This window comes from Ostrinia nubilalis, chromosome 16, assembly GCF_963855985.1.
Source record: "Ostrinia nubilalis chromosome 16, ilOstNubi1.1, whole genome shotgun sequence".
NCBI lineage: Eukaryota > Metazoa > Arthropoda > Insecta > Lepidoptera > Crambidae > Ostrinia > Ostrinia nubilalis.
The window spans coordinates 2,461,117-2,476,627 of NC_087103.1; the positions used below are offsets into that span (position 1 = coordinate 2,461,117).

At 38.4% G+C, this 15,511-nt stretch overlaps 2 protein-coding genes across 2 annotated transcripts in view; both read right to left on the reverse strand.

Annotated features, from left to right (window-relative positions):
• Positions 1 to 15,511, reverse strand: part of LOC135079242 (uncharacterized) — a 179,112-nt gene that overhangs the window by 131,612 nt on the left and 31,989 nt on the right. The gene's annotated exons all lie outside the window — the stretch shown is intronic.
• On the reverse strand, positions 1,692 to 2,744 carry LOC135079509 (uncharacterized). The gene has a single exon (XM_063974166.1). The coding sequence runs from the start codon at positions 2,742 to 2,744 to the stop codon at positions 1,692 to 1,694; it is 1,053 nt and encodes a 350-aa protein (XP_063830236.1).

The window sequence follows — 15,511 nt, forward strand, 5'->3', positions numbered from 1 at the left end:
CAGCCATAGAATGTCACTGCCGAAGGATGGAATGACAGTAATATTAATGTCATTATTACTAGTGACTAGCTTTTGTCTGTTACACAATGTCTTTATCCATCCATATTATGTTCATCAGGGATAATGAAAAACTTCAATGGTGAAAGAATTTAACAAATCGGTCCAGTACTTTCGAAGCCTCTTGAATACAAACAAACAATAAAATCTTTCTTTACAATATTAGTGTAGATGTGACTGGTCTGCTTAAGATTTATTGTTTTAAAATTATAAATAACTTGAAAAAAATCGAACTGCGTAAGGTGGGAATTGAACCCACGACCTTCGGCTTGCCGAGCGACTGCTTTGAGATGCGACTCTTAACGCTAAAAATTAAATAACTACTCGTATTTATAGAGTTGTTACTCAACTTATATCGGTGTTGATCTTTGATAGTTCAGCTTATAATTAATAATCTCTCAACTATCTCAATGAATTTAAGATCTAAACTAAACCGCTGAGCCACGCTTGTCTTATTTCCACATAATCTAACCACGTCTATTTACACGAAGCTCAGTTTCGGGCTGTTTTATGCGAACAATTTTCGGTTTTACAACTATTTTCGAGAGCTCACGCTTTGCGGGCAAAGTTTAACTTGTCCGAAGTTCGAATGAATGATGAAGATGGAGCGATACAACGCGCTGATGTTTTTATTAATTTTAAAAATAACCTAGTTGGTGAGAGAAACTCTTTGATGGATTTAAACTTACAAGTTTTAAATGCAAGTAGATTTAGCTGTACATTTTTGATGCTAAATATAATGAAATTATATTCCCGTCATTAACTAAAAATAAGTATGAATAAATAATGACCGACCTACTTTCTATGTCCAGCAGTGGAAAGTTTCAGCGATTATTTATTGAAAATTCCCCACCGAAATTTTAGCGGCAATTTTATTGAAAATTGTATTTTTTTGTATTTAGGACAATAAGGCTGAGTTGCACCACCCAACTTTGACTGTAACTTTAACGATAACTGGTGTTTTTTGTATGGAGTTTGACAGGTTTTTAACTTTCTCAAAGTTAAAGTAAGATTGTGCATTGTGCATGTGCAACCAAACCTAAGATGTTATTACTCTTAGAACAACGTTGTAATTATAACATTGTACTATACCTACTTATACCTACTGTTGGAGAAAATGATAAATAATACTTGGTGCTAGAACCTCACCTTGGTTACGTCATGGAAATATACGTGTAGGTAATTTTTTACTACAATATATTGATCTGTCTGTGTTTGAACTAGATTTCCTAGGTCAGCTGTTAACTTACACACCTTGTGTAACTACCATGAACTTATTATAATTTCATGTTTATGGTTTGACTTAGCTATAATTTTTCTCCATCATTTACTTGACGTTATGAATGTTTAAATAGGGAAAAATCAAGTGTATCTATCAGGTGGCTTTTGGATAAGTACCGACCACAGCGCGGCGTTTGGGGAAAATACAAAGTATCATGATTAGAGTCTTATTTTAAAAGGATGCCAACGACTTCAATTTCACCCTGTAGGATAAGATCCAGGGATACCATAGGTTTTTTTTTTTTTTTAAATCAGTGCTATTGTTATGCACCTGCAATTGGAGCTAGTGGAGTACTCCAATTGCAGTGCGGTGATTTAGTTTGTGATTTTTATTGTTGTAATGTGTTGGCTGCTTATGTTTGGTTGAATTCTTTTAAATGATCGACTATATTGGTAATGTAGGCTTTAAAACTTTTTGCTGTATCATCTTTTCTGATTATTTCTGAGAGATTGTATGGATCGATGTTTAACAAACGGGATATCATTTCATGATTATATCGGGCTGAAGCAAATCTAGGGCACTGTGTTAAAAGGTGTTTCCAAGTCTGTGGAGTCTGGTCATCGCAGGGACAGCGGTCATCTGCGACGATATGGAAACGATGTAGGTATTCCTTATGATAACCGTGGTTGGTTAAGACCTGGGTGGTGGCAAAGTCCGGCCGAACGATCTTTATGAACTCCTGCAAGGTGTTGTATGTTGGCAGGAGAGATCTTGTATGGACGCAGGTGTTCGGGTTCATATACAAAGTTTTGGCCGATTCTTTGCATTTTTGCCTATTTTGATGTTTAACGAGGCTGATGGGTACTCTTTGGAAGTCTGGTATTCTGCGCATTCTTGCAGCAGCCTTTGCTGCCAAGTCTGCTTCTTCGTTGCCATCGAATCCAGCGTGGGCCTTAATCCACGCGAATTCGATGGTATAGCCAGATGATCGGGCTTGGTGTAAGAGTTTATGGATGTTGACGGCGAAGCGGTTGTAGCTGCTGCCGTTTCGCAGCTCTGTAAGGCCAGACTTGCTGTCAGAGAGTATGAGTACATCCGTGAGGTGGTGGTCAATGATGTGTTTGCAAGCCATTTGCACGGCAAGCATTTCCGCCTGAAATACCGAACAGTCGTCATGAAGCTTGAACTTCTTGATGACTGATGGCTGAGTATTGGCGGAGTCCTTAACGACAAAGGCAGCTCCAACTCGATCGTCAATTTTACTTCCGTCCGTGAATATAAGCCAGGTGTGATTGGCGCCCGCCTGAGTGAGCTCGGGTGTGGAGGTGATTTCCTCGAATCGTATGCCAATTCTGTCAGACGGGTGGAGTAATTTAGACGGAGGACATGGATTCTCGAGAGAGATTTCATGGGGCAAAAAAGATGTTACGCCGGAGAGTTTTGAGGTTTCCACGTCAGCAACCATGGCAACTTTTGCTGGGAGCGGAGTGAGCTGTGCAAGAGATATTGCAGCAGCGGTGCTAATCGTTCTGAATCCTCGAATGATTTTAATGGCGAACAGCCTTTGAACAGAGAGGAGACTCTGGACGATATATTTGTTTGATGGCTGGAGACCAGATTCCTGCCCCGTAACAAATGATAGGCTCTATTACATGTTCGTAGATTATCCGAACGTTGTCTGAGTGAACGCCCCAAGTGGGTCGTATGAAGAGGCACAGTTTGCCATAAAGGGCCTTTACCTTGTCAACTATATAATCCACATGCTTGGTGAAGGTAAGACGATCGACAAAACGTACGTAGACTTTCTGGTGAAGGTCGCGGGAAGAATCTGGACGCGGGATGCGCAGGCTTTCAACCTTAGGGGAGGCCTTTGTCCAGCAGTGGACGTCATTTGGCTGAAACGAATAAACGCAAACTTTCTGTGACACTGGAATTTACGCAGGCAAAGCCGTGGGCTAGACCTAGTCTGAAATGTTTCGTAACACAGATTTTTTACTCTGTGCGGACGGCATACGATCGATATGGAGGGAGGTGGTTCGCCTCATCATTTATTTAGAGGATCGTAGGGAAAGTTGTTATAATGAGGAGAATGAGAAACGAATATAAATGAACTGCTAAACATCTAAATTGTAGATATCTCTATAATTACTTACGATAGGAATACGAACTGTTTAGTTGTTTGCTTTAAAATGTGGTATATAATTCTCCAAAAAGTTTTTGACCACTCGATGAACCGATGATCTAGACTGGTCTCTCACTCAATGGACCGATGATTTAGTGAGGTCGCGGGAAGCACCTGGATGCAGGCAGCGAAAGACCGGTCGTTGTGGAAATCCATGGGGAGGTCTTTATTGTCCTTACTTTAGTTCAAGCGAACGAACGAATGAATAAAAATGTATCGTTTAAATGGTACATAATTGGTACGTTTACGAATGGTATTCTGAATATTAATAAATCAAACATTCAATTATACACATCAAAAAGGAACTTTTAATTTTCCCTGTCTGCTTCATTTTACAAGTTTCAAAGGTGTTAATAATTTTCAATATCCTTTATATTACTTCTTATTAAATGTCACATCACATTCATTTTATTTATCTCAGCTTTTCCTCCTACAAATACGTGTAATCAGATTTAATACTTACTTGACGAGACGTTCGTTCGTTCGTTCGTTTCAGCCGAAAGACGTCCACTGCTGGACAAAGGCCTCCCCCAAGGATTTCCACAAAGACCGGTCCTGCGCCGCTCGCATCCAGGCACCTCCCGCGACCTTCACCAGATCGTCGGTCCACCTAGTGGAAGGCCTGCCCACACCACGTCTTCCGGCTCGTGGTCGCCACTCAAAAACTTTCCTGCCCCAGCGGCCATCAGCTCTACGAGCTATGTGCCCCTTTTTTTTTTTTTTTTTTGAAGGGACGCGCGCTTGTAGCTTGAGGAGCTTTTCCAGCTTCACCGGGCAGAGTGGCGAGTACAGAAGGTACTCTAGCCGTTTGGCGATCGTCGGTGCGCGTGCCGACGAGGCCGAGTGTGGGCTTCGCGAAGCGAAGCCCACACTCGGCCTATCGGCGGCCAGGCTCATCCGCGTCGGTCGCAGACCGACGTTCGCGATCGGGCCGTATCGAGCGCATAAGGCGCCCGATCAGTGGCGAACCCAACTAGAGGGTTGCCCACCGCGGTGTTGGACCAAAGTCCAGCCTACGGCGGGCTCACTCTAGTGGGCCCGATCGAGGGGGACTACGGACGCGGCCTGAGGGCGCCACGGTAGGCTCGGACCTCGGCTCAGGCCGTGTCCGGGGGACGGATTGGGGAGAACCGGCCCGGTACATGTCTGTACCGTCCGAAATGGAAGGCAGGGCCTCGTACTCGCCGGCGAGTACGGTGTAACGAGCTACTGTGTTGTGGAGTAGTTGGCGTGCTTGTGCCCCGCCCACTGCCACTTGATTTTAGTGATTCTGCGGGCTATGTCAGTGACTATTTGACGAGACGAATAAATTGCAATTTTAATTTGTAAATAAGTAGAAAGAAAAATATCGATAGCACTATGAAATCTGCCAACCGATTTATTTCTTTAATTCACTTCTCGTCTCGCAATTTCAATGATCAGTAGTTTCTCATTAAGTAGGTACGTTCGAATTTGCAAAGATTTGTTAGCTGACAAAAGATATTCCTTTGAAGAAAATAATTACTTAGAAAGTTAGTAATTTATAATTGTTTTGAATTAATGTCTTATTGTGTGCTCAGAACAATAATGATTCGTTAGAATATTGAGTAAGAAGTTGATCCAGAGTTTACATTTTAATTCTTTTCCAACTATACTATTACAAAGATATTATAAAGAGCTGTGGTTTTCTGAATACAGAAAAATAAAAATAAAATAAATAAACTATTCTAACATTGAAGCCTAAAATATAAAATTCACAAAGGAAAAAACCGAACCATTCTCACAAAATCGCAAACAAAAAATGCTTACGTACGTTCTTTACGTGAAAAATTTGTCCTACACAAAGACACGCCTGTCACAGTGACACATAAATCACACGACAAAGTGCAGGTTTACATTATTATTATGTGGTAACGTGCATTAACGTGGCAGGCGGAGGGAATGAAACGTATGTACTATTTATGTCACTCAATTGAAACGGTATGTCGAGTTGAAACGTATTTTTATAAGTAATGCTCTTTGTGAAATGCGGTGGAACAATTTTTTCTCATATGTTTGCACGTTCACTCTGGTTCTCCTAGGAATCTCCTCATTTCTGATTCGATCACGTAGGGAAACTCCGAGCATAGCACGCTCCATCGCCCTTTGGGTCACCTTGAGCCTTCTTATAGTAAGCGACCACGTCTCAGCTCCGTATACCATCACTGGCAACACACAATGGTTAAACACTCTTGTCTTGAGGCACTGCAGAATCGCTAAAATAAAGTGGCAGTGGGCGGGACACATAGCTCGTAGAGCTGATGGCCGCTGGGGCAGAAAAGTTCTTGAGTGGCGACCACGAGCCGGAAGACGTATCGTGGGCAGGCCTTCCACTAGGTGGACCGACGATCTGGTGAAGGTCGCGGGAGGTGCCTGGATGCGAACGGCGCAGGATCCTTGGGGGAGGCCTTTGTCCAGCAGTGGACGTCTTTCGGCTGAAACGAGATGTGTCCATTATGAACTTTTGAGTAATGTCTACGATTGAAACTGAGCCTGTTGAAATTGAAATAAATACAAGGACACGTAATATTTTGTATTCTTACAACATACAATTCGTGGCTTTATTATTAGTAATTCATAAGTAGAGATTTAGAAGCCCACTCTTGTTCTTCCCGTGATAGTCCAGTCAATGAATAGTGGTTATGTCTCTTGGTCGCATAGTTTGCGATGACTAAGTGAAAAACTGAAAAATGAGACCTTCAAACCCTCCTCTCCCCGCCGGCTCAAGGACTAAGAGCGGGGACTTTTGCTATGTTCACCTCCTAACTAGTCTAAAATAAAATCACAGTGTCAGAAATTGTGTTCCACACCATTTCCCTCTATAATATGTAGTTTATTGTTTGGACTATGGATGTTTTATAGAGACTACTTAAGGGGAAAATCCACAAACATCAAGACCCTAACCGGTTTGACAGTGACGATCGTGCTCCTGTAGCAAAAAAACAGACCTACCTGATGATGACAAGGTTTGAATGTTTTCTTATAAAACAAGTCCTATTGTAGGTATCCCTACTCCCAAAAAATAATACCCAGTACATCTAAAAACTAATATAATGCAATAGCTCGTTTGTCCATCTGAAAAGCACCATCAGTTCGTGTAACAACCATGTTTATCCTCCATTAACCTTTATTTATACGTGTAATGGTCACATATTGTATGTCTAATAGGTTGTTATTACCACATAAGATGTATCATAAGAGTATCCATCTGAGGTGTTGACCCCTGGAGGCTAATGTATAGTAATACATTTGAATAGTAGGTCCATTTTGTACTAAGCTAGTTCGTGATTAATAAGGAAATCCTCAATCTGGTTCATCATCATCATCATCATTTCAGCCACAGGACGTCCACTGCTGAACAAAGGCCTCCCCCAATGATTTCCACAATGGCTGGTTGGTGGCGGCCTGCATTCAGCGCCTTCCCGCTACCTTTATTTATACAAATCTGGTAACGGACAAAAATAAGATTAATATTTTTTTTTATTTTGTAGTTTGTAGCCCTATTTAAAAAAAACTTACTGGACTAACTTCGATTTACGACTTTACTCGCGTGGGTTTTACTAATTTCCAGATTTTCTTTGGATTTTATTTGCGCAAAATCTAAAATATTTTCGTAAGAGGAAAATAAGTGAAGATTTTACTTTATATCAATTAACAGCCATCTGCCACACAAAGTTTCGTCAAATTCGTTTCGTAGAATGGTCGAAAACGACTGACAGTTTGCCAACATACTCGTACCATTTTAGAATATAACTTTTTATAAATTGATCAAACCCTGAATCCAACTCTCTTATATCAAACTATGTATGTCAATGAGTATAGATCGTGCCATCCACGAAGACGCGCCCCACCATTCTTCCGCTAATGTTTGAGTGTATCGTTACACGCTAAAACATCCATGAGTGCACACGCACACTACAATAATGACGCTCAGATTGCTCGGATCAAACTCCCCGCACCCCGCATTTCCCTCGACCAAAAATTGATAGAGCGCGTCTACGTGGATTAAAAACTCATTAAAACTCATTAAAACTCATTTATTTCTGCATTTACCACTGCTTCAGGACAATAAATGGGCCAGTGCTGAGAAGAAGCAGCGCAAGAAACTCAGTCACTATTGTCAGCCTCTTTTTCAAAGGTTTACATGCTTGAAAATGTACAAAGTTATAAATATTTATGCGAGCTAGGCAGTAACGTATCTCAAACATTTTTATCTTTTAAATAATCATCGACTTTATAGTAGCCCTTTTTCATTAAGGTACTTTTAATATGTGCTTTGAATTTATGAATAGTTCTACAACAGTTTGTGGTAATTTATTAAAGAATTTAATACATTTTCCCATAAATTAATTACCAATTTTATGCAATCTGAAATTTGGAACGGCAATTTTATTTTTGTTTCTTGTATTAAAGTTATGAAACGATCTATATCGAGGTTTTAACAGAAATAAAATATAGATATTAATACACACATCAATCCCACTGGATCAATACTTATTGTGGCTTTGGTAACAATAGACAGATTATAATCTGTCTTGGACGTAGCTTAGTATGATTATCATTTATTCCCAAGTTTCCTGGAAATCTTTCATCTGATAAAGATAATATTAAGTAGAGGGATATTGATAGATTACGGGATCTTGTAATTGAATTTTCTTTGTTGTACGGTACCTTAATATCTTCTTCTACGTGAACGTACGTAGGTACCTAATGTAGGTAGATACAACATGTAATTTCTGTATCCCAGCTGAAGTAAGTTGAATTTGCAGCCTACTTTTATATGCTGAGAAATATATCTAGAAGTCACGATAATCAAACGGTGAAGTGGTTGGACTGGCCAACTCGTCATCCGACGAAAGCGAGTTCGAATCCCGCTGACGGTCGAATATTGTGGTGAGCCCACTCGTGACACAAGCTTAGCACGAGGGACTAACGGGACTATTAGTATTTTTTGCTTAAACAAAGTACTAATACTAATGCGTTGTATGTGGCTTCGACTCTTGAGTCTTCGTTTAAGTTCCTTTCAGCATCATCATTAATTCATGGCATTTCACTGCTGGAAGTAAGCTTCCAAGATTTCTCTAACTTTTTTTCTGGCTCGTGAGATCATTGGTCCATCAAACAATACGCCATCCTTGCAATGTATTATCTGAGACATATTTTCTGCTTGAGTTACCACACCTTTCAACGATCCTACAATAGGTCATGTACTGCCACTTTAGCTTGCTACATTGATTTATATCGTTGAGTAGCAGGCTATTGAACAGAGGGTAGGTAGTTGACAATAATAATCTTATATCAAAGAAGCGTTTTGCTTTTTCTAGTAAATATAGTGCGCCATACAAGGGACAAATGACCACTACAAATAGCGCACGAATTCTGTCGTACATTTCGCACGATTTTGGCACACTGCACGTTTAGAACGGCTGTGTTAGAGCAACAAGCAATGTATTAAAAATTCCGTAACTGTAGTACCCTAATCACTTGTTGCAGAGCTTCGTGGCAGTGAGGCTGAAAAGGTTTCCTGTTATTAACTCGACTCTCCGGTGTTTACACAAAAAACATACACTATCATGACGTGTAAAAGTGCTTTTTAAAAGCCTACTTGCATAAATAAATGAGTTTTATGGGTGTCTTTTATGTAAAAACTACAATACAGGTTGTATTGTGTATTTAGGTAAAATTTAGCTGTTTGAAGCTAGCAAAAATAGTCATCATCATCATCATTTCAGCCATAGGACGTCCACTGCTGAACATAGGCCTCCCCCAGTGCTTTCTATGTTGATCGATTGGTAGCGGTCTGCGTCCAGCGCTTCCCTGCTACCTTTATCAGGTCGTCGGTCCACCTTGTGGGTGGACGTCACACGCTGTGTTTTCCGGTACGCGGCCTCCATTCCAGAACCTTGCTGCCCCATCGGCCGTCAGTTCTGCGTACTATGTGCCCTGCCCACTGCCACTTCAGCTTGCTAATCCGTCGGGCTATGTCAGCGACTTTAGTTCGTTTACGGATCTCCTCATTTCTGTTTCGATCTCGTAAAAACTACAATACAGGTTTTATTTTGTATTTAAAATAGACATTTAGGTAAAATTTTGCTGTTTGAAGCTAGCAAAAATAGTATGTGATAATATTTTCAAGGAATTGTGTCAGAGGTGACTAACATTTTAAAAACATTATAAATTATAACATTAGCTCAAACTAAGAAAACTTGTAGCGTGAACTACATTAAATTGATAATGATAGGTGATAATGTCGTGTTGTTGTCGAAATATTGTCGTGATATAGGGGAAAGGGTAGTATTTAATGAAACGACCATATCCGCCGAGTAGCTTTATTGTCAGTACTAATTATATTATAAGTTTTTACATGAAAATAATTTGTTGAAATATGATACGATGACCTGTACAAAACTATTTATAAGGTATATGAATCAGAAGTAGGTACACGACACAACGGCACTTAAGGCTGAATTTACAACAAAAATTTATACTTATGCTATCGTCTGTTCCTAAATGAGACAAGTTAATGAGTTTGTAAAGCAAAACCGCTCAAAACACAAACAATCCGCGTCAATTAATCGCGGTTGCGAATCGAGTTACGCGAGCAATCCTGTTACGCGTACGTTATATTGCATTACAGCGGAATCTGTTCGCATACTAAGTTAAGGTGCGCACTAATTAGGGTGTTCGCGTGTATCAGAACATTATTGATGCTCAGAAGATTAAAACACAAAAATGTTACAGTTTACACCAAAGTGTATTTCAGTTAATATAACCATATTTTATCAAAATCAGTTTTCATATCATTTTTAATGCATTACAAATGAATTTGTTAGCATAACAAGTTAGGTGAGCACTAATTAGGGCGTTTGGTTGTATCAGAAATGTAAACAAAAATAAATAATATGTCAGTCAGTTCAAGGAGGTTAAAAAAAACTTCAACCACGTGTATTTCGGTTTATAAAAAACTTTTCTCAAAAAACATGACTTTTAATATCATTAAAACATGGATTTCCCGTGCAATCCTGTATCCAAAGCTACCCTGTATCAATCAAGTGCTATGAGTCCCCTGGTGTTGGCATATTTGCAGCGGAAAAATGTAATTTATCTAAAATTAATTTTATAAGGTATTTAAAAACTAACTGTGTTAAAATAACTTATCTGTAAGGTATAAAAACATATTTCATTATTGGATTGAGTTTTTGTGGATGACAGGGAATAGGTAAAGAAAGGGTAAGCACAAAAGATTATTGTTATATGTAAAGTTATATGTCGTTGGTGTATCTTTTTCAATAAATAAATAAATAAATAAATAAAAGATCCTAATGGATCGAAGTGCACCTTGCTAAAGCGTGACTCCTTATTAACGTAAGAATTTTAGGTATCATTTTTGCTTATACAAAATTGGATCAACTTTTACATGTGAGAACGTAACAGTAATTTTTTGTAACTTTAAAATACATCACTAGTGCCAATAATAGGTAGATACCATAGAGATATAAGAGAGATGCCAACTAATGCGCTGGATTCGAAACTCAGTGTCGCATTAGAAATTCACAAAGTAGTCGAAATATGTGCTCATTATCCACTGCGGTAGGTATCAGTACTCAACGTTCGAATAATCTTTAGTACTACGCAAGCAATGTAAACTGTTTACATTATGACGTCTCTGCTATCATCATTGCTTTCACGAATAATGTGTTCTGTTTTTGGGCATTTTGCTGCGACAACGGCCCCCAAGCTTGTCACATATCCCTTTAGTTTCTGTGATCTGTGGTGGATACGAATGAAAAATTGCCAAGAAAAAATAAACCTTGTACAAGGTAAAGGATCAAGTAGATCATTACATTTTCAAGTCCCTTAACAATGGCAGCTATGAAGCAGCTTTATTAGCGACGTAATGCTGTGCGTGCAGCAGCGGTCCGTGATCATTATGCTTTGTTTCCTACGAAGAGCACGCTACGTGCCCTGTCTTTCACTGAACAAGGCAATTTATTTGTTGGACTCAGCCTTTTTTGCTGGCATATGTTATTTGAAGGTTTCGTACGTTACTAAGGTCTCCCCCAAGGATTTCCATGCGACCTGCGCTGCCCTCATTCAGATACTTCCCGCGTCCTATACAGTAGATTGTTGGACCACCTAGGGAGTCTGCAAACACAAATATAAAAAACATAAATGCACGACTGATGCCAAGTATAAATAGTCCTTCAAACTTTTTCCGTATTTTAATTCAAGACATTACAGTATCAAAATGCTAATGACCTAAATAAAGCACAGTCAAGCATTTTCAGAAGTACCACTCCCAAAAGTAGGTACTTCATTATGAACCTATTTATCATAGCTCGCACAAGTACCAGTGAAAGATATACGGCGAGATGAGTTGAGACGCTTGTCAACGACGCGACGTGTCAATTATTTGATTAAGATCTTGCTTGTTTAACACCATTCAAACATGTTACAAACAAATACGCTAATGTAGAGTCACCATAAGAGTTAGAGGCGTGACGTAGACATCTCAGGTCAGAGTACAATTACGAGTAATTTATTTATATACTAAGAATGCTCCGACTCCGCTTGCGTTAATTATAAATTATTTTAAATTCTCCTAAATTTTATCTCAAAGCAAAAGTATCTAAGAGCACGAGAGCAGTTAAGTCCACAAACACACAAAAAAGTGTTTTTTTATCGTATGAAATCAACCATACAAACCAAATTTGTGAAACACGAAATCTTTTATAACAACAGCTGGTTTAATGATTACAAAAGCTTAAACTTGATCTTGTTTTTCCATTTGTTTCAGATGGTTATTCACAAGAACGCAGATAAAGGTGCCTCCTACAAAAGTTCGTGATCTTCCAATAAAGGTATTCAGAAACTATTCCCATAACAATTCCTTTATTTGCAGCTAAAACTCTCGTTAAAAGTTGACAAGGCATTTTCTTTTCAAGGTCAGCCTTAGTTAGCTTTAGTGAGCTTTGGCTATTAGTGAGACAACTTTGTTATGCTCAGAACTTTGAGATGTTAAGGGCTCCAAACATGCTTAAAGGTTGTAACACACTGGATCTGTGTGTGTACTTCGTTACGTCATGAAAGTTGTTTACTGTGGCTCATTAAACTAAAAGTAGTTGTTTACACAGCTGACACACTGATCTATCAGCACACAGCCCAAACCAACCAACGAATGGCATGTAGATAGTTATTATGAAGTAGGCATTTGCTTAGAAAGGATTTTTCAAAATTCATCCTCTGACCTAACATAACGCACCTACGGTGCAATAACGTCACTTATGCAATTTTTTTCAAAACTTAACTGTATCAAAGTAAACCATGTAAAGAGGTAAATTTTGAGTATTTTCTCATAATCAGTTGTTTTGAAAAAAATTGCATAAGTGACGTTATTGCACCTTAGGTGCGATAATATGTATTCACAAACAATACTTGCTTAAGTGAAGCAGTAAATCGAACGCACAGCATTGAATAAGGCTCTGTGATTGGTTCGTGTGTGACCCTGTGCGTCCAAGCGCACTGTGAGTTCTCATTGTAATGTTTGTGAAAATTGTGAATACGGGCGTGAGACTCTAAGGGAATGAAAAAGAGATTCAAAGTTTGAATGGAGTAACAAGAGATTGTAGTCCACACGGGTGAAACCCCGGACGGAAAGCTGTATGTAAGAGCTGGTTCAGACAGCTTCAACGCCCATAAAAAACAACCAGCGAAGCCTAATTAGTCCCAGGTGTACCTAAGCTAGACTGACATTGGACCCGCAACGAAATTAATCAAAGGAAAATTGGAGGGATTTACCAGTAAAAAGGGTTCAATTTATCTGATTGAAATTCAAAATATTTTAGCAAAAATTTTGCTACAGCGTGATAAAGTACCACCTAAATCAATTCTTAATTACAAATAAATTTCTAGAATTCTGTCTGTACAGACTGTGCTGTGTAAAAAATTAAAGAAAACTTTACTTTTCGACGGTTTGCGAAAATTTGCTTAACGTTTTTAGTTTGCAAGGAAATCCATAAATTAAAGCGAAGTAGAGTGTAGCTCAAACATTTATCTAGAACAAAAACCCCGCGGAGAGTGGCGTTGTCTTATTTTAAGCGTTTTTCACTAAAACGAATAAGCTTGACGTGAAACTGTTTCAATTTGTTTTAAGGAAAACTAGATTGTTCCCGCAACTCAACCCACGTAGATTTTGATGAAAAAGTAGCGTAACTAATTTTATTGTAGCTGTGCTTTTCTGATTACATAATATTCATAGTTAGAAAAATATGTTACTTGTAAAAGACACCAATTATAATTAAATAGGAATTAAATACTATATGGAGTGAAGCTTGGAAATCACATTCTGGTATATTCTATTTATTTATACATATTTTATACTAGCAGCCACCCGCGACTTCGTACGCGTGGACCTCGTTTTACCCCCTTAAGGGTCGAGTTTCGTAAGATCCGTTTTTACAGGATGTCTACACCCTTTAAAGAACCTACTGCTAAATTGTTTTTCCCATGAGACTATAGACGATACCTAACTGTTGGAATTAAGTTAAAATCTTGATACTTGATGATTTTCTTGAATGGAATAGTATAAATTGGATCAATGATTAATAGTAACTATATCTCTTGTCTGTGGTATATTTTTATTTTACTTATCCCCTTTTTTCCTGAAGGAAAATAGCTAATAAGCCGAAGCCAAGGAAAGGCAAACCGAATGTTATTCCTACTAATGACTTGGGGTTTATTTGGGGAGCAAATAATGAAAAAGGTTTTAACGAAATAAAACTACCTATTGTTGAAACGGACAAAACATTTTTATTCTTTCAGGTAAAATAATACAAGTTTCTTTTTATTTTGGTGCTTTGAAATTGATATTATTGTAATCTTATTCCTTGTTTCTCACTGCTACTTTTCCCACATCAATTTTATTCCTTTTTAGATTGGTTTTTGTGAAGGTAGTAACTAGCAACCTCCTAGTTCTAAATCTTGTGATGTATTTTGACTCTGACTAAAACTTTTATGGGCCCTGGCCTGAAATAAATGAATTTTATTTTATTTATTTATTTATTTAAAACAAGAGATAATAATTAGGTGCCATGTATTTATACTCGTAATTGTTATAAAAACGTGTCGTGAGCCATGACATCAACTATCTCAACCACCAAGTAAAGCTTCCGAAAAGTGTTAAAGCTCTTTCTCAACCACCTAGTACTAAAGTTTCCGAAATGCATTAAAGCTTGATTCTTACACTACATACTGTTTTCAACTAACGACGTTATTTATTTTAGTACGCTCAATAACGTCACTTTTGATTTATATGTGTGTGTAACCAAATATTTTATTAAATATTTCGCACAACACTTTACCATCGGTGATACACAGCTGAGATTCTGCCTCACCGCACACGATACAGAACAAAAGGTTAGAAATACCATAACTGAAACATTCCAAACATGTTCGCAGGTAATTTCGTGCGAGCTTCAAATATCTCGGGATTTGGCTGATGTTATTATCATTTTAGGAGTCTAATTTACAATATTTATTACATTCTACAGTATTAGACAGTACATCTACAGTATTGGTTTGGTAGGATTCTAATAGTGTTGAAACTCAATGAAAATTAATATTTTGGACTAATTTCAGACTGCGTAAATCATTTTGGTTAAACGTAAAAGATTATGCACAAGATGGCGTAATTTTAATGTCAAGCATTCTGAAATAGGTCCGTGATTTTAATCGTATTAGTCGATTGACAAATTACGATTTTTCAGGATTGGTTCTTTAATTTATGTAAATTTACAGCAAGTGAACAAATGGCTTCATTGTAGTAGGTATTAGACAGGCAACTCCTAACTACTAAGTGGAGGTACATAATAATATATTTTTAATCAAGGCTTGTCACGTAAGTTGTTTAACACCTACAATCCTTCTTCTTCTTCTTATTCGTTACGCTCTTGGCAGAGCGGTCGTGGTCACGTTGAGGCGTTGTTCACATCGGTTGTAGAGGCGGATACAACTCTCCGCACGATCTCCCTCCA